The following is a 20,381-nucleotide window of genomic DNA, read 5'->3' as shown; positions in this document are numbered from 1 at the left end:
TGAACTATGCGCCTTGGTGTGTCTGAAAACGACCAGCGTTCCGCCATAAAGGTGCAACAAAAGGTGGCATTTTACTCAATGTAAAAACGACTAGTATATGTATACTACAGTAGTAGATATACATGTATGTACTATGTATAGTAGACTTGTGTTTGAAACGTGTGTTTAAGTGAATCTCCTAGAGGATTTTTCAGAGCATTTTACTGGAGAGGATAAGTTCTGTTATTTGTATTTCACAGGCATTGTGCACCGCAACAGTAACAGGCACTCCAGCAGCACTCTAACAACTCTCTTTGTAGTACAACAGGTGTACGCACTCACTCACCTGAGAATTCTATATAAAGCCACATATTGTACAAGTAACAGTTAAGCTACAGGAACAAAGACTCAAAGTAAATCACAGAGGCTGACTTTACTCTTTTCCTTAAACATAACTGTGACCACAACGTACACTTAACATTGCCAGTACTGCACAACTCTCTCTCTCTCTCTCCCTCCCTCTCTCTCTCTCTCTTTTTCTCTCTCTCTCCCCCTCCCTTTCTCTGTCTCTCTCTTTCTCCCTCTCTCTCTGCAGGCTACACTGCACACAGGCTACACACTATACCACAGCAAGGAGCAATTCAGAGCAATTATCATGATTCAGGCACTTTCATCCTGAGACCCAGGCCTGCTGCCGCTGATGAATGGACAACACAAAGAAACGGATTGACTTCCTGTACAGTAATCCGAGGGCAATCTTTGCCTGCATTACAACATGTGTGCGGGGTGGGATCGATACGCCGGTATCTCATTACTGTCTGCTGCGAGCCCGGAGAGGCTGCCTGCTCCATGATCGACGTCCAGGAGAAGGGTGGAGGGAGGTGGAGGAGTGGAGGATGGAGCTCCAGAGCAGTGGAGGTTGACAGATCTGGATGGACCTCGATCCCCAGGGACCATATTAGGCGAGTGAAAATAAGGGGCCTGAACCCCATGGCCATTAAGGTAGGGGGAGGGGTTATGGGGCAAAGTGTTGGGGGTGGGGTAGGGAGTGGGTGTAAGTGCTTTGAAGGAGATGTGCTACCCACTAGCAGTCAAAGCTAGCTGATTTTTCCATTCATAAATACTCTCCTCGGGGAGAGGACTTACTACTGGCCCTTACCTGATTTTGAGTACCTCAATCATAGGGTAAAATCAATCATGTTGGCGACTCCTTCATTAATCAAACTGAATACATTCTCTCGCCACTCTCCAGGATGGATCTATTGGTTTACAGCTGTGTGGCTGTCTGTTTGTCTGTCTGTCTGTCTGTCTCTCTCTCTCTCTCTCTCTCTCTCTCTCTCTCTCTCTCTTTTTTTTTTTTCTCTCTCTGTGTGTGTCTGTTTGTGTGTGTGTGTGTGTGTGTGTGTGTATGTGTGTGTATATATGAACACAATGAGAAAGGACATGCTACAGATGGGTGCTCTTTGTGTGCAAACCAGCGTTGACTAGGGGAGTCTAGAACTCCCACAGACGTGTCACACCACATCACCAGTGCCACAAGCTCAGGTGGGGGGGGGAGAGAACGAGGCGCGGGCAAAGTCAGAGAGAGAGAGAGAGAGACGGAGACGTATTGACAAACCCCTGAGCCCCCACGGCACACAGAGTCATTGAGTCCACACCAGTGAGGAGAGAAGGAGAGGGGGAGAGTAGAGAGGGATGAATGGGAAGCAGACTGATGGAGGATTGGAACAGCAGGGGAGGTGGAGGGAGGGGGGAGGGGGGTAGAGGGTGTGCAGCGGGGCTGGAGGAGCCGTCTCAGAGAAGCTGTGTTTGGACACGGTAATTAGGATTGAGAGAGGCCCCCGCAGGTCCTCGGAGGGGCCAGCTCCAGCACAGCAGCTCTCCACGGAGACAACGTCTGGGCCATCTGAAGGAGAATGGCAAAGGCGCTGCGATGCAGTGGTCACAGGGTCTGGACGACGCGACAACACAGTGACTCACTGAAGCATCCGAGACACTCCCTTTCTGTCTTTTTCTGTCTGTTCATCTCAGCACCCAGACTTCTCTGTGTCTTTGCAGAGAAGTGCTATTTCTCTGACCGTCACCGTCTCTTCCTCTCTCTCCCTCTCTCTCCCTCTCTCTCTCTCCCTGTGTCTCCCTCTCTCTCTCTCCCTCTCTCTCTCTGTCTCCCTCTCTCTCTTTCTCTCTCTGATACTCTGAACACTACTCTCTTGTCAAGACAATGATTTGTAGCCTATGACATATGAGCCCTGATAAATCTACTACTCTATTTGTAACTTCCTCTTAGCATCTCACACATAGACATCTATCTATCTATCTATCTAAAACTTTCTAGGCTGCCCCTTGCCACCAAAACCTCAGATGACATAGCACTAGCAGCAGCTAGTGTGTGTGTGTGTGTGTGTGTGTGTGTGTGTGTGTGTGTGTGTGTGTGTGTGTGTGTGTGTTTGTGTGTGTGTGTGTTTGGAGGGCATCTACAGGTGAGTGACTGCTGGCCACTGTCCATGGCATAGCTGGCAGCAAGTAAAGAGGATAGAGGATATTTGCGCTGTTTCACCCCCTGCAATGTTTGGACACAGATTAAAGAGACAGGCCCAACTGAGTGTATTCCAGAACACACACACACACACACACACAGACAAACACACGCGTGACCACAGGCAGCTTGGAATGCTTCTGGATCAACAGGGCACAGCCATGTCCAAAAAAGCTCTGCGCTGCATTGCCCCCTGTGGACTGGGAGGCCACAGCACACCTGCTGCCCCGACAAAAGATCTATGCGGATAAATGAGCAGAGGCCAGCACCCAGAGCAGAACCACTGAGGAGACTGGAGAGGGACCAGAGAGAGAGGGAGAGAGAGAGAGGGGAACTGATGGAGGGATGAAAGAGGAAAAGAACGAAAGAGAGAGAGCCTGTTTTGACTGAGAGAGGGAAAGAAAGAAAAAAAGAAAGAAAGGGAGAAAAGAGAGAGTGATGGGAGGATGACCGAGGGAGAGACCCATTCAGGGAACAGAGCCATTCGGGACATCGCCACTGTGTGACCTCATAGTGTCAGAGGGGGCGACCATAGTGCCGAACACAAGAGGATGAAGGAGGGAGGACAGAAGGACAGATGGAAGGAAGGAAGAAAAAAAAAAATTAAGAATGAAAGAGGGTACTGTATAATGAATGATAATGACAGAAAAAGAAAGTAAAAAGTAAAGAGAAAGTCATGATGACCAGACACTAAAATACTGAACAGAGGAGTGAATGGATGGTGAGGAGAATGTCGAATGGAAGCTCAGATAAAAGAAAAAACAGAAATAACTTAGGGATGAAAGAGAGGGAAAAAATACAAAGGAAAGTAAAGAGAAAGACACGCTAACCAGAGACTAAAATACTGAACGGAAAGGAACCATGGGATTAAACGAGTGTAGAACAGAGAGAAAGACACGAATGCAAGTTTGAGGGAGATTAATAGCACTCATAGATGTTGGTCCAGGGCCCAGTTCAAATAAAGGCAGCTGCCTCATCCTTCCTACCTCCATTCAGCTCAGGCCTATCTGTCAGCCTGAACTCTGCCAAAAAGCACTTAACAGCTAAATGAGGCCACTTCCGCAGCTTAAAGAGAGACAGAGAGAGAGAGAGAGAGGGAGGGGGGGTACCTCATCTCCTATCTCCTGGCCACCAACCACTACTGCTGCACACACAGTAACAGAGAGGAAAGGAGATGCAGAGAAAGAAAGAACAAACGAAAGAAAGAGAGAGAGAGAGAGAAAGAAAAACGGAAAGAAAAGCCTGCAGCGATCATTCAGCCTCCATTCAGATTGTGCCTGATTATCCGGCCCCAGATTTAACGCCTTTGAGTCGCCGCGTTTGGAACGGCAGCGAAACCGTGGGATCAAATATTGAGGTCACGCCAAACACTTGCAGGCAGGCACGGCCGACTCCACTACCTCCACCAGACTGAAACAATAGCTTTAACAAATCTCAGGTAGGACATGGTGGGAATCCAACAAAACTCGAGACGTTAAAAAAGGCAAAGCCATAAAGAAGGCTGCAACATTAAGACTACCGTAAACATTACTGCTACTTACGTGACTTAATTTGCGTTGAGATGATAATAAAAGATTATGTGCACATTCGTTGACAGATGTACTCTAAAGCATTGGCTAGGACAGGGATCCTTGGAGTATAAGTAACTCCAGACAATTACTGCAGTCCACTAAAGTGCCTCATAAACCATTTGGGTAATGTTGATATGTTAGAGGCTAATAAAATCCAGCCAAACTAATTAATGGTAGCATTTGTGTACATAGTAGTAGTAGAGGCAATCCCGATTGGGTAGTGACATCTAATTCAGATGTCAGGATAGACATACCGAGCTGTGCATCAAATGCCTGTCATCAGGCAACGACAGAGGAAATACATCATAGCTGGGCTCTTGTGTTTACGACGGGGAGCTACCCATGAAACGTTTGATAACAGCAAAAAGACAAATAAACAAACAAATAAATAAATAAACAAATAAACTCGTTTCCCTCTTGGAGAGCCGCCTCTCTCTCCCAGGAAATGAAACAACGAATGCGATCGGGCGCCAGCGAGAGATATGCTAATGCATGGGTATTCCTGGGCTGATAAGGGCGATTGCTTGGTGTTATTCGCTTCATTGAAATGAAGACTGCCGGCTGGTTAAGGGCTCGAGCGTGCAACCCCACCACCGTCACCATCCACTTAGCACCGAGCAAGCCTGCCGCTTTTGTTGAGGCACTAAGGGGAAGGAGGGGAGGGCGAGTACAAAAATGGAACGGAGATGGCGACACACTCACACACGCACGCACGCAGCACGCACTAGGACGGAGATTCGCAACGGCGAGCGTTTCTTTGCGAGGCGAGGATAGATGTCGGAGCCCGGTTTGTCATTCGCTGTGAGCTGACCCAGTTACAGGGCACAGGGGTGTGTGTGTGTGTGTGTTTGTGTTTGTTATAGTGTGTGTGTGTGTGTGTGTGTGTGTGTGTGTGTGTGTGTGTGTGTGTGTGAGTGCTCGGGGTAGTCAGGAGCTCTCATGCAAGCACTGCAATACAGGGAAATCACATGAGGTCTGGTGACGCCATCAGCATTAGTTCCTCTCAAAAGGTCACATTTTGAGCCCCGTCTCAGGATCGTTTTTACGATTTTACAAGGAAAAAACCCGACTCTGGTCCACCTCGCCTCATGAGGACCAGTCCGATAACGGCAAGCGCTTCTGGCCAAACAAAGTCCTCTTTTTTTCCCCTACGCTGGGAACCCTCCGATTCTTCTGGAAGGCAGGCCAGGCAGTGAGCACTTGTGACTAGAATTACTGACACACTTTTGCTGCCTGCATCCAGCTAATCTCTGCTTAGGAATTATTACGTAAGACTTCAGAGTTTTGCTTTTTCCCCTCCTCTACACTTCTGACAGATTCTGATGATTTTCATTCGGTGGACCACCATGAGTGTGTGCCCCTGTTGAGAGAAAATGAAAGAGCTACGGACACAGTTGTTGACACACATCAGACACACACACAGACAGGCAGACAGACACACACACACACACACACACACACACACACACACACACATGAGAAAATCACAAAAAAGTGCTGCTTTGCCTTAATGAGTCATCAGAGAGCATTTGTTCCCATAACTAAGGGGTGTAATCTATAAGGAGCTGTCATTTTAACTGTTACACAAACATGAGCTTGACTCACTCTCACACAAACTCCAATGGACAAGACTGACCTTATTAAAGCACAACCTAGCAATTTCAACTCTGTTACCAGTTTGGTTTGTTCCACTCTCTCCCTGTACTTTTCTCTCCCTCCCTCCCTCTCTCTCTCTCTCTCTGTCTCTCACTCTGTTTCTCTCTCTCTCTCCCTCCCTCTCTCTCTCACTCTGTCTCTATCTCTATCTCTCTCCCTCTCTTTCCTCTCTCTCTCTCTCTCTCTGTCTGTCTCTCTCTCTCTCACTAATGAAAGCGGTTGAGGAGCTACAGCTACACCTGGCATCTCCATCTTAGTTGAGCAGTGTTAGTGCAGTGGCAATGGTTAGCATGCAGGCTAGCATGCAATCGTGGGCCATTGTTGTGCCTTAGAGAAAGGCACTTAACCCTGAGTTGTCCCTGCAATTGGTATTTGTAAGAATCAGTAAACTGCATAAATAAATAAATACATAAAATCTTAGACCTCACTGAGATGGTGAGATGATCCTGACACATCCTTACGGACATCAATGCAGGACTACAATACCAATACACCTCTTTATGGAAGGCATTAAATCCATTGTAAAAAAGGGAGTCAAATACGTAGGATTGTACACAACCAGTGCAGCGTGCACTGCACCAGTGAGTGTCGTGAAAAGGAAGAGATCACTAAGGTCATAAAAGATCCCATGGCATTCATTGCAGAGAGTAGAGGGTTCCCCTGTGTCCTAGCGGAATTCCCAACCTGGCACATTTCATTTGGCCATAATCATCCCCCAGGTCCCATCATCTCCACGTCAGCGTTCTGGCACAAAATGGCTGCTGTGCATCACCCAGGTGGGTGCTACATATTGGCGGTGGTTTCCTTCACTGTAAGGTGCTCTGGGCGCCTAGATAAAGCGCTACATAAATATAATGTGTTGTTGTTGTTGTTGCTGCTGTTGTTGTTACACAGGAAAGATAGGGACATTCAGAATGCTGAACAGAGGCAAACATTCACAGGGAACAGGTTTTCATTGAACTGTTAAATTTGAATTATTTCAATAATAACCTCCCCACGTGTTCATAAACACCTCCTCAGACTGCTTGCTGAGTGATCACAAATGTTCGCTAACATTTGCCCATGTTTGTGAATTTGAACGCACCACTGCTGTGTTGGGGCTGTTGGCGTCTGGGCATGTAGAAGTGTGGGCATGATGGGATTTGTAGTTTTCGTACCTGTGGCAGTGCGGAGCTGAGCTGGCGCTGAAGAGCGTCGCGGTCGTAGATGACGTCCTGCAGGTGTTGCTGGGACAGGCCCAGGCTCTCCTGCGTCTCACGGAGCGTGTCCAGCAGCCGGTCACGCTCGTCCAGCATGTTGACCATCAACTGCTCGAAGTGCGAGTCCGGGTCGGACGCGCTGCTCTGTGAGCCGCGCTGGCTCAAGGCCGTGTCCTCGCTGATGGTGGGCATCACCTCACACATCATCCTTACCTGGGGGAGCAAAGGGGTGGGGTGGAAATGGATTGGGGTAACAGTTTGGGGTTGGGGTGGGGTGAGGGAGTGTTGGGGGGCAGGTGGGGGTATGGGAGAGGATAGGTGGAGGAAGGAAGAGGGTTTGGGGGTAACAGGTTGGAGTGGGCAGACAGGGGTGAGGGAGTGTTGGGGGGCAGGTGGGGGGCAGGGGTAGGGCGGCAAAAGAGAAATTGAAATGAGTACCATGACGACAGAGGCATTAGGTGTTCCAGCGACAACAACATCATCAATATATCATCATCAGAAAGACATAAGGATCAAGAGAAAGATAGAAAGAGAAAGTAGGTAAATGACAAATGTTCACATTTATACACATTGAGCAATTGAATGAGGAACCAGGGAATAAACTGACATGATTAACAGTGTATACATAAGGCTGGACGACGTTTCGATATTAGAGAAGAGACATAAGCATTTTCTTAGTGATTTCCTGAATGGTTCATGGAGTCATTTTATTAAGAATTTACTCCTGCCAAAGCACTTCAGTAAGTCCTTCCAAAGCCCAGCCATTGTGCGTATACTGTGTGTGTGTGTGTGTGTGTGTGTGTGTGTGTGTGTGTGTGTGTGTGTGTGTACCGTGGCTCCTAAAACAGTCACACACACTCTATTTACGGCCACATTTACTCCTGTCTGTTCTGCTTACAGTCAATCCTGTCACTGTTCTGTCCACAGGCTGGACATCCTCTGCTGTGTGTGTGTGTCATCTGATGTGATGTGTGTCTGATGAGTGGAAGAAATGCGGTTGTGTGGGGGGTTTTAATTTAATGTTAGTGTGTTGGGGCATGTATGTGGGAGGGCATATCACGTGTTGAAGTATGTGCCAATACATGTGTGTATGAGTATAATGATATGAATGTGTGCATGCATGTACTGTATATGTGTATGCCTGGGTGCAAGTGTGTGTGTGTGGTTGTGTGTGTGTGTGTGTGTGTGTGTGTGTGTGTGTGTGTGCATGTGTACTGCATATCTCTGTGTGCATGTGCTTGTATGTGAGAGAGAGAGAGAGACAAGGCTAGACTCAATGACAGCAATGCTCCTGTGGGCACTGACTTCTGCAGCTGGAGCATACACACACACCCACCCACACACACACACAAACACACATCTTGGGAGGCTGCACATTCCTGCCCTACATTTCATGCTTGTGCTGGTTTCTGGGCCAGCCTGCACCCTCTGTATAGGCTGGTTGCATAACTCAGCAGATCTGTGATGATGTATGTGTGTGTGTCTATGTAAACATATGTGTGTGTGTGTGTGTGTGTGTGTCTGTGTGTGTGTGTGTGTGTGTGTGTGTGTGTGTGTGTGTGTGTGCGTCTGTGTGTGTGTGTGTGTGTGACAGCGCGTGTATATGTGTACATGTGTGTGTGTGTGGGGAGGGGATAATGGACCTGTCATTGCTTACCCCAACCCCAGCTCTTTGTCTCTAGGGGAAGAGATCCATTACAGCAAGGCGCGGGGCCAGGGACACGCAGGCCGGTGCATATTTAAAAACCCGCTGTGCTCCAACACACCACACAGCATGGAGGCTTTACCCAGGCACCACTGCACACCATAACACTATGACACATACAAACACACACACTCTCACTCACACAGCTTTTCCCCAGCTGATTGACATGCTTGCTTGTTTACATACTATTCCTTATATAATATTATCACAATATAATACATAATATTGATATTCATTAATTAATACAGTAATTATATTATGATATATAAATACAATCACACTCATGAGACAACATCTTTATGATTATGCATTCTGAACATCTTTAAAATTACGAACATGATATTCAAAATAATAATCATTATCATCATTGACATTTGACATTTGACATTTACTGATCATTAATCTTTATATCAGTCACTGTAGGGATCACGCTTCCATAATGCACTTTACAGCATCATATAAACGCCCCTCCCATTACAGCTTGACCTAACTGCAGGCAAGTGTCCAACTGTCCTGTAGCATTGAATGCCCTCTGTCCACACTGAGTCTGTTAAATATATGCCATTCTATTCTATCATGTTTCTCGCCCGTTCAATGTAGCAAAACAACTCGAGCGACAGCAAGAAAGTAGGAACTGCTTCGCTCACATCCAGTTAGGACAGCAGTTCCTAATTGAAAACGTAGTAATCACTGATTAATCACGTAGTAATCAAACTGATTTTGTCGATGATTCTAACTGAAAACGTAGTTATCAAACTGATTTTGTTGATGACGTTCACTCGCGTCACATGCAGCTAGGACATGGTGTTACAGGTCATCCCACTGGCCTCTCCGACCCCCGCCCCATCCGTCATCTCATGTCCACACTCCTCCCGCACTTGACTTCTTCATCTGACGATACCGATGTACCATATCGCATCGTCCATGATACGGTGTTGTGACATATTAGGAACATATTAGGAACTGGGACATATCGTTGTATCGTCTATAATATGGCTATTAGTATAATATGATATATTATCATATTACCAACCCAAAAGGGCACATGTTACCCCGCTGCTCATCCAGCTACACTGGCTACCTATGGCGGCCCGCATTAAATTGAACTCTAACGCTTGCATACAAAGTAATCTCTGGTTCTGCTCCCGCCTACTTGAATGCCCTCATACAGACATTCGCTACCTCTAGACCGCTGCACTCCTCAGATGAACGACGTCTAGCTCTACCACCGGTATGCTCAGGCCAAACTTCAAACTTTTCTCATCTGTTGTTCCTCTTGGGGGAACACACTGCCAGTTCCTACAAGGGCAGAGACATCCCTCTCCATTTTCAAAAAACTCCTGAAGACCCAGCTCTTTAGAGAACATCTCCTCTCATAGCACCACTTACAACAAGTCTTGCTGATCCTAGCACTCACCAGCCGTCTTGAACTGAACTTTAAACTGAACTGTTTACCATGTTGTTAATCGCTTTGGCTAAAAATGCGTCAGCCAAATGTAATGTAATGTAATGTAATGTAATGTAATATATAGCAGCCTAATTTGTGTTTGTATCGCCCAACCCTGCTCCTGGCATGCTCTATTAACTTCCCCTCACAAAGCTCTTTCTCATTTTTCCACCTCTCCAGCAGTGATATTGACCCCTGTCCTTCCTCTCGCTGATGCAAACCCAAATACTCCTGATCTTTCTTCCTAAGAGGCTCTCAAGCTGAGAAAAAGTGCAGCATCATCTTACCCCCCCACACACACACACACACACACACACACACACCACCACCTCCTCCACCCAGCAGCATGGATAAAGGCAGGTCTGTCTCTCAGCACCACCTCTGGCAGGCGTCCCCGGCCCCAGACTCCCGGCGGTGCACCAGGCACCAGGCACGAGGCCAGACCCCAGCCGCTCCCCATTCAGCTCCACACAGCTCGCCACTCAGCGCCCATTCAGGCTCTCTGAAGGCCAGCACTTCGAGCCTCCACTCCGGCCCTCCGCCAAATCCTCCACGCTCTCCGCTCTTCCTCCTCTCCTCCTCTGCCTCACACTCCGCTCTGGCTTCTGAACAGATGTCTGCCTCAACTCAACTCGACTCAGGCGACTCCATCCAAAAATAAAAAAACAGACGACATATGTCACATCAATTCTCGTACAGTCAAGTTTGCATAACACCGATTTTGTATAAAAACAGGTGCCCAGCTGTGAGATGGGCTGGGTTGGGGTGAGGTGGGGTGGGGTAGGAGGGTTTTAGGGAAACTGTGACTGCTGTAGTTCAGACTAATGTTTTGCATGTTTCCCTTTGTTTATAATTTCAGTAAGCATTGCATTATAAAACAACAGGTGCCCAACTGACTGGCCTACAGAGTGATATCTAGTGCGTCACAAGTCTTTGCCAGTGTACTGAGTATAGAGCTACAACTCCCATTAGCAGATGGGCTCCCCCTATTAAGTCAGGTTCTGCTCAAGGTTTCTTCCTGGAATATGGGAGTTTTTCCTTGCCACAGTTGCCATATGGCGTGCTTGTGAAGGTTAAGGCTGCCAGTCTTATGACATGTAATTTTCTATATTTTTGATATGTTGCTGAGTGGATCATAAACGGCCCCTAGCAATGAAGAAAAGTAATTGATTTTGACTGACTGACTATTATTGTGTTATATGCTTCAAATGTAAAGCACTTTGAGCTCCATTTTGTGTATAAAAGGTGCTATACAAATAAAGCTTATTATTATATTATTATTATTAAAACTCAACATCCAAGTAGGTAAACAGTTGAACTATGTATGAACTCAAATTGCTTACCATAGCACAGTGGAGTGCAATTCAATCGTACAGTATGGGCCCGTCCCATTTCTCCCCCCTTAAAACTTCCACTTGGTTTTGATTGCCCTCAACATTAAAGCCCCCTCGACAAGGGAAGTGGAGGGTAAGATCTTTCCCTATGAATTGGGACACCACTATATGCAAATTAGCATAGCGAGCGTGCTCACCTACGTCACAAGCGCTTGGCTGACGTGTCTACCGGTAGTAGCCTGCTACTATTTTCATTCAGGAACATGCCCAGCGGTCATTGTTGTGTGGGCTGTGCTGGTTTATCTACGTCTGGTTAATCAACAAAGATATTTGTGTTCATATGAATGCCAGAACACACACCTTAAATATTGACGAATCTACCCAGATCAGATATAGCCTATAACGTTATTTGATGGGCAGACTCTCTCAAAGCACTCAGCAGATATCTTGAACATCGTCAGATAGCTTCGTGAGATATTTTCTAACATTAGTGTTCAAAACTCAACAGTCCATCAGATGTGCATCAAACTAACATATTCCAACACATTTCGAAATTTTAATATGCTTATTTGCTAAAAATATATAAAAATGTGGCCGGCTCGCTGAGCTCGCACGGTATCCTGGGTAATTTCATCTCCCACTTCGTTTTAAGCCTGCATCGGTCCTGGCTATATTTTGAGGGTTGATTTTAAGGGGAAAATAGCACTTCCCCTTGCTCCCTAAAGTAATGGGACACCCTAGCCATACACGTGCACGCGCAAAAACGAGGGTTAGGGCAAAAATCTAGGGGTAGGGGAGGTATTGGGACGGGCCCTATATGTCTCATTGCATCTAACCTAGAAGCCACTCAAACATATCTCACCAAAGGTCCTTGATTACTTCAGCCCTCTCTGATCTCACTCTCTCAGCTCCCACTTGTACACATCACCACATGATTTGCTCCCAAACGTGACGTGTGTGCATAGATCCACTTCGGTTTCAGCAATTTATTTTTTCGGTTTTCAAACAAGCTGCTTAGATAGAGTAGGCACAGAAGCCACCCCATTGTTCCCTGCCCATGAACAGCCTTGTGCAACTCTTCCAAAGGCCATGAAAGAAATTACTTCTCTGGAATCCTCACGTCAGCTCTTAAATGGAATATTTCGACAATGAGCGATTAAATTCTTTTCTCTTTGTTCCAGAAATGTTCATCACATTCTCGACAGAAGAAAAAGAAGTGCCCTTCGGTAGCAGACAGTGCTGTTTGGTTATGTAAGCTCCTCCCAACTGTACAGTACATGCACTCTAAGGCAGTAATATGAAGATCTGGGGTGCATTTTTACCTAGTTTCCTCCTCTAAAGACACGTGGATGAACAAAGCTTCCTTGACCCAAAAGCTACTGTGGGTGGTTAAAGAGGGACACTGCAGGCGCCTACCGAAAACAGTGTAGTACATTTGTAAAATGTCGGACGTGATTTGGTGTGTGGAGCCTTTACTGTAGCGGAGCAGTCTTTAGCAGCAGAACAGAACAGAAGTTAATTTGTTGCTCCAACGGTATGTCACTGGTTTGGTCTCTGCCATGTGTGTGTGCGTGCACGTGTGTGTGTGTGTGTGTGTGTGTGTGTGTGTGTGTGCAGAGTTTCCCATACATTGACTAATCTGTGGCGGGGCACCACGAAAATCCCAACCGGCCGCCACACATTAATGTTCTATGTTGTACTATTTAAATTAAAGATAAGATAAAATCCTTTCATTGAGCACGGTTCATTGAGCTGCGCTTTTTACTCACGCAGCCTTTCCTTGCCCCGCCCCGCTCTCTCTCGTAACAGCCCGGTGCCCCTCCTCTGCATGTGCATTTAACAAAAGATTCACGATTGTTGAAGGATTGTTGTTGCCACATAGAAGAATTGCATGCATAGATGTCGGGCTAAATTGCTATTTAATCCTCTTAGCATCGTGACCATGCTGCGCAAATTTGTTCAAAACTGCTGCATTAAATTAACTCTGCTAAGGTCTTATCACAACATAGTAGGCTACATTGAGGAGACTAAATTAAGTTAAGTTATGCAATCAAGCAGTATCTCAAAGCTGACGTTAGAATGCTGTTTGGATGTCGAGTTTAGCATGCTTACTTACAGCTGCTTGTCAATTTCGTTACTCATGCAGGGCTCATTTTATTGACTCTGACACTGAATGTTTGCAAAATCCCGATGTAAATGGAAAAGTGTTTTCCAAGATTCAAAAGTGCTTGTGCCAAGAAGTACGAACCTTTATTTTAACTATGTAGAAAATGTTATGAATTGCATCCACACATCAGCAGCCTTTGAACTGTGTTACAATTGCAAGGGTTCCCTCACGAACGTCTTAAAGTCACAGGCACTCAATTCTATACACTAACCCCCGTCCAAGTCAGCTACCGACCGCCACAAATTGAATCCAATTCTGTGGGAAACACTGGCGTGTGTGTGTGTGTGTGTGTGTACAGTATGTACATGTGTGTGTGTATGAGTGTGTCTATTTGTGCATGTGTGAGTGTGTGTGTGTGTGTGTACACATGTGTGTGTGTGCATGAGTGTGAGTGTGAGTGTGCGTGTGCGTGTGCGTGTGCATGTGCGTGTGCGTATGCGTATGCATATGTGTAAATGACCGTTATTGGGATATTGGGTGTATGATCAATAAAGCACTATCAGGTAGCCCTCCCTATGTAGCCTCCCCTTGACCTTTCACACCCAGGTGCCAGACAAGAGCGAGAGAGAGAGACGCCCAGTGACAAGATAAATGCGAAAAACATGGATTCACAAAAGCAAAGGCGAGAGCCATAAATTATCCAGAAAGATCCATCTGGCCAAGAGAATACATTAGCAATGAGAAACAGCACAAGATGCAAGCTTGCCAGGTATGACGGTCTGGGCACCCGAATTCCCCCTGATTTCATTCACCGAGCACCAGCAGAGTGGAAATGAAAAATAAATGGCAACGTGAAGGGGAAGTGGAAGCAGATGAAAGGGGGAACACTGGGGCTGTTCACACCGACTCCCCACTACACCACCCCCCCCCCCGACGCCATATGCCAATCAATGAATAATTCACCACCGCACAGTCTCTCCCCAATCAGCCTACAGTCACTCCCCAACAACAGGCCACTCTTTTTATTTAAAATATCAAACACACACACACACACACACACACACACACACACACACACTTACTTACACAAGAGGTAATGGTCAGACACACACATTCAACAGTTTATACAAAGAGAAATGCCTGGAGACACACACACACACACACACACACACACACACCATATTTTCTATACTTTGTGTGTGAACAAAGCACCAGCACAGGCTCAATACAACAGTCTATAAATGGTCATAAATACATGCATAGGGATGCAGACACACACCCATACAAACACAGACACTCAAAAACAAACATATTGTTTATTTCACTTTATTTGCATCTATAATTAAAAAGAAATATGTAACACTTTAAAGACATCAAAAAGATTGGCAAACACATGACTGAGGCTGATATTGCCCAAACATGTTTTAAACAGACAAACAAACTAGCAGACTGTGTATTTTGGCTCTTGGTGTGTGTTTACACACACTCTAGCATTTTATCCCAAAAGTGAATTAAGGTTTCAAGAAGGATTCTATCACTACCACTGCCAACATGACAACGTATCTTAGGGAACCATGAAACCTTCTTGAATTGCACCCTGTTGAGCCCTATTTCAATTTGTTCAGCCAGTCCCATGAATCAGAGAAGACGTTGAGAAAGCAACCACACTCACTGCCAGCTGGGAATTGACAACTGCAAATCAGCAACTTAGGTCCAATTCTCCTAATGTCGCTTATTAATGTCGTTAACGGGAACAATGCTGTGTGTTGATAAGGGGCCGACCGGCTCAGACACACAAAAAAAACTGCATGTTCAGGTGCAGCCCCTGTGCACCTCTCAGAGTCATCACCACGTCCACCACATCCATCTTCCCACAGAGGCTCTACAACTACCCACTAACAGCTTTACATTTATGTGTACATATGTATACATTTATGCATGTATCCATTTATACTTTTTCAACCAAGGTTGGAATGATTCTAAAGTATTTCTAATGAGGTGTGTTAGGATCAGGCAATTTAAGAAGGTTATTTTTATGTCAATGCAGGAAACAAGATACATGCAAGATGTATCACAAGGTGTAGAGGGCCATTCACACCAGGAACAACGATACTATAATGATAACGTTAAAAAACGTTTTAAGCATTGCTCTATTCGATATGAAGGATAACGTCCACACTTCCTACTATAACGATCCATGAAGAAAGATATCATATAGCGGATCACTTTCAGAGCGATTTTAAGAACGATAAAGAGCTGACAGCAAATCAGAATCCATCAAATTTTAGCCATCACATTTGAAGAGACTTTCTTTACCGTTGGTGAGTGTGGATGCTCATGTTGTTATAGTTATGGTCTTTATAGCCGTTTAAAAGTGCAAAACAGTAAAAGGAAGCAAATCACTGCTGCTATACGTACATATATACGACATCGACTGTATATTCAAATAGCCATACTACTTACATATACATTTACATGTATTCATTTGGCAGACGCGTTTATCCAAAGCGTCTTACAGCAATAGAACTTGACATGTCCTGTTTCTAGGTCAACAGTACAGGACATACCCACAGTCCAGAGAATATAACACAACATCTTCCAGGAGTGGATATCAAAAGCATTATTTAACTGTCCATTAATGGCACGATCCATGGTTCTAATCTCATACACTTCTTTTCCAAGTTCAGTGAATTGGAACCTCTTGCTGTCCTTTCAGTATTTGTGCTAAAAAAAAAACTCTGGTGTTCATGCACACTCTGGCTAGGGCTGTCACTTTACATTCGAAAATCGATTGCACAATCGATTGGACCAACCAACACAAGTTTCGAAAACTAAAATAGGGAATCGATTTTAACCAAATATGTACACTATTAATTTTAAACGAATTAAACAAATGAAAAAGATAGATGTAACAAAACTCAGGAACAAGCAGAAAAATAACGAAGAATTCCGAAGTGCAGTAAGCATTGCGAAAGCTAAAAAGAAAATTCCCACCAATTTTACACACCGGAAACAGCTTTTTCAATCGGCTGCTGTGCTGCTGGTGTTTTGCCAAACAATTGAGGACAACGCGATCAACCTGTGCGACATGAGAGATACGAGTGATAGGCCCTAACAACTTGAGGAGTTCGATATGGAAGCACTTCGGGGTTTGGGTATATCAAACTATGGAGAAGGACAAAGTGGTATGCAAACTGTGCAGTCGTGAGTTCTACGTATATTGTTTGACATTTCTAATTGTAAACGCAGCCACGTTGAAGCCTGCAGTAATGTTTTTCACTGATGTTATGGCAGTCCACTCTGCTTATTGTTTTTCGAGAATGTTGCACTCCTGTTTGTCATTGTGCACGAAACTTCACGCCGTTGTGCGTCTTCAAGCGCCCCCTTTACGTTCGTCCTAATGCCTGTTAGTTGTTCGTGGATTGTCCTATATTTGGCGTTGAAAATTGAAACGTCTTTAGACATGAAAAATCGATTTTACAATCGATTCAATGAACAATTATGTCTCAAGAATCGAACAGGATTTTTTCACAAAAGTGACAGCCCTAACTCTGGCTCTGTAAATGGAAAATAAACACAGTGGCTCAGGTGAGCCGTAAACAATCTCAGCCAATCACCATGATGTTCAAAAGCACAGGGGGGGAGGCATGAAATTTGATTGGCTGTTAGCTTAAATAACACCAACCTTCCACAAAACAGAAACCGAATCAGAGACTGCATCTTTAAGGTTTTCTTTAGCACATTATAACCATCACATAATGGCTTCATTCACAATTAACATGTAACACTGCTGGAAAACCAAAGGCAACTAACTGCTACAATCCAAGCTATCAGGCTAATGCAAACCCACAAAGCACGATTATCACTCTTAACTCCACGCAGGATACAAATTAGAAACTATATCACATTTAAAGCCCTCTAAACATGTCCTGACACGAACGATTATGTTGTTGTGCTTATTTTCAACACTGCAGGCCAGGCTGCCAAGAGCTGAAATTAGATGGAGTGTTTCCTCTGGCCCTGGACCACAACTGTATCAGTCCTAAGTGCGAGGCCCTGCATTCCCCTACACGCAATCACAAGCCATAATGCTCATGGAGCCTGTCACAAACAGTATATCAAAGAGGCCCCTCTTTTGCATTTTTAATGGGACGAATAAATAGAGAATAGGACAAGGACAAGGAGCTTATATCGCCTCTACTGCCACTACTGCTGCTGCTGGTGAATGAGATGCTGTGTGTGTGTGTGTGTGTGTGTGTGTGTGTGTGTGTGTGTGTGTGTGTGTGTGTGTGTGTGTGTGTGTGCGTGCGTGCGTGTTTTGTCTGTGTTTGTCTATATGTGTCTGTCTGTGTGTGTGTGTGTGTGTGTGTGTGTGTGTGTGTTGTCTATGTGTTTGTCTATATGTGTCTGTCTGGATGTGTGTGTGTGTGTGTGTGTGTGTGTACATATGTGTGTGTGTGTGTGTACATATGTATGTGTTTTGTCTATATGTGTCTGTATGTGTGTGTGTGTATGTGTGTGTGTGTATGTGGGTGTGTGCGCGCGTGTGTGAGTGTGGGTGTGTGTGTGTGTGTGTGTGTGTGAGGAAGAGACAGTGGATAGGATGAGAGTCAGTATGAGCACAGAGCAGAGGAGAGGAGAGGAGAGGATGGGAGGGGGAGGGGGAGTAAGGTGAATGGGTCCAGTCTACAGTTTCATTTCCCTTGGTGTCATTAGGAGGCTGGGCACAGGCACAGAGGCTATGCTCACAGACAGAAACACACACGCACGCACACACATGCACACACACACAAAGCCTTGCAGACATATGCATGTTCACACACACACACACACACACACACAAACACCCATGCACACATACAGGCACACAAAGGCAGAGACACCCAAATACATTCGCTCCACACACACACACACACACTTTCAATCTGCTCTTTAGTGTTACCTTTACATTGCCTTCTCCACCCACAATCCCCTCCAACCCACCAGCACACCAACAGCAAGGTCATGTAAACCATCAATCGATGGAGATAAAGATGGCCAAAAAAAAAAGACATTAAGGTTTAGCAGCCTCCAAACCAAGCGGGGTCAAATTGACACTATTTCAAAGGCAGGCAGAGAGAGCCTCCCAGCAAAAGCCCTTTGCATTTGCCGGTTGACAGTAGAGTATATCTGGGCGGCAGTGGAGAGGCAGTTAAATCATCATGAGATGGGAGGCAAAACGCTCTCCTGTCTGCTACAGGTATTCATCTGAGTCAGTCAGTCAGCCCCCTCTCCTCAAACGGGGCCACGTACGTCGTCTACACAAAGCCCTCATTTGTAGACCATCTGCAATAAATTAATCATTATCAGCTACGTGGAAGCAGCACACCTTACACACGATTTTGAAGTGATGGTGATAGGATATCGTTCAGGATCGAAGCCCTTTCCCCATTTGTTTTCTTCCTACTGCAACCTCCCTCTTTGCAGAACTGAAGTGGACTGTTGTACTATTGTAAATGTGCACCGGCTTGGTGAATGAATTTGGGTCAAATGGCCAAATAAAATAACATCTGTTTTAGCCACATGTGAGTGAGGCTCTGCATACATGTACGTGTTCACATATCACATATCCGTCTGTGTGAGGCTCACGGTATAGTAAGTCCATATGTTTCACGTTCACTAAATCCACATGTTAACTGTGTCCATTGGTAGATGCATTAGGCTACTGTGTGGCCGTAGGAGGGGCAGGGGGAAGCTTCTGTGTGCGACAGCATTTCTGTTGCCTTTGGCTAATTACCTATATAATTTCCTACTGATCGCGTCATCTTGCAAATGGCATCTTTCCCCGTTCAGCAAGGCTAATTCAGGAGAATCCTTGGCTATTGTCTCAAGTGCATTACATCATAGAAGCTTCATCCTCCCTAGCCCAGTCTCTCTCTCTCTCTCTCTCTCCCTCTCTCACACACACACACAGTCAATCTCCGTTTTCTGACTGTCATTCTAATTTTGCTGTTCTGCATGTTTCCTCATTATAGGAAGTCAGGAGTATAGCGTATAGTGAGAACGTACATTCATTCACTCCAGTGTAATAATTTTCGCATCTCGCACACATCTGTAAGAAGTTTCCTTGCCAATGGAAGGGGCGGCATTTACAAATCACCTTGAAGCTGGCATGCAATAACGGTTTGTCGAGAGACCAGGCGCTTGAAACGCTGACAGATGTAACGCTTTGCGCTAGTCCTTTCGTGTCACGCTGTGTCCATACTTACAGTTTACTCTTCTGCTGTGGTTTACTCCTTCAATAGATCAATGACAGCTGCAGTCTCCTGGAGCTAACGGAAGCGCACAGCTGGGATCATTTGCCACCAAAATCCAACGTGTAAAGCCTCACGACGCGGAAGCTCCGACCAGCACCACAGTAAAATCCACCGCTGGCATTTTCAAAAAGTTAAAAATGGTCCAGCTCACTGATGACATTTTGTTCTCTAGAAATACCCATTGGTAAAAAGATGGCACGTTGAAATTCCGCTGTGAGAAGCTCAGCCGGTAAAGACCATTGTTTGAGCAGGCGGAGGGGAGGTGGTCTCCATCTTAAAGTTACAGTTGTACAATTCGCATCCAGCGAAACGCTGCTCAACCAGAAACACACACTGATTCTTGCTATTAAATATTCATTTCTTTAAAACGAACAGTTCTCGTCTCAGTGGAGAACCATTGCGGAGAAATAAGATTACCCTTTGAGCTTACGTCATATCTGAATGCAAAGATAAGGTTCCAGTGCAAGGGCTGTGAGGGTTGATGTCGGTGAGCTAATCGACTTTGCAACAATTGTGCCCAGAAATAGCTTGCAATAAACTAATTAAGTTGT

The 20,381-nt window shown here is 45.4% G+C and overlaps 1 protein-coding gene across 7 annotated transcripts in view; it reads right to left on the bottom strand.

Moving 5' to 3' along the window:
• ppfia2 (PTPRF interacting protein alpha 2) overlaps positions 1 to 20,051 on the bottom strand; it is a 193,854-nt gene extending 173,803 nt beyond the window's left edge. For all 7 annotated transcript variants that reach the window (XM_048267988.1, XM_048267993.1, XM_048267992.1 and 4 more), the window contains exons 1-2: positions 19,783 to 20,051; positions 6,900 to 7,154 (exon numbers count right to left, since the gene is read on the bottom strand). In XM_048267988.1, the coding sequence (XP_048123945.1) occupies positions 6,900 to 7,148 (249 nt within the window). In that variant the 5' untranslated portion in view covers positions 7,149 to 7,154; positions 19,783 to 20,051. The remainder of the gene's footprint in view (positions 1 to 6,899; positions 7,155 to 19,782) is intronic.
• Between the last annotated feature and the right edge of the window lie 330 nt (positions 20,052 to 20,381).

Source organism: Alosa alosa, chromosome 17 (assembly GCF_017589495.1).
Source record: "Alosa alosa isolate M-15738 ecotype Scorff River chromosome 17, AALO_Geno_1.1, whole genome shotgun sequence".
Lineage (NCBI taxonomy): Eukaryota > Metazoa > Chordata > Actinopteri > Clupeiformes > Clupeidae > Alosa > Alosa alosa.
The sequence above is the reverse complement of the archived record's forward strand: the minus strand, read 5'-3'. Positions and strand labels throughout refer to the sequence as shown.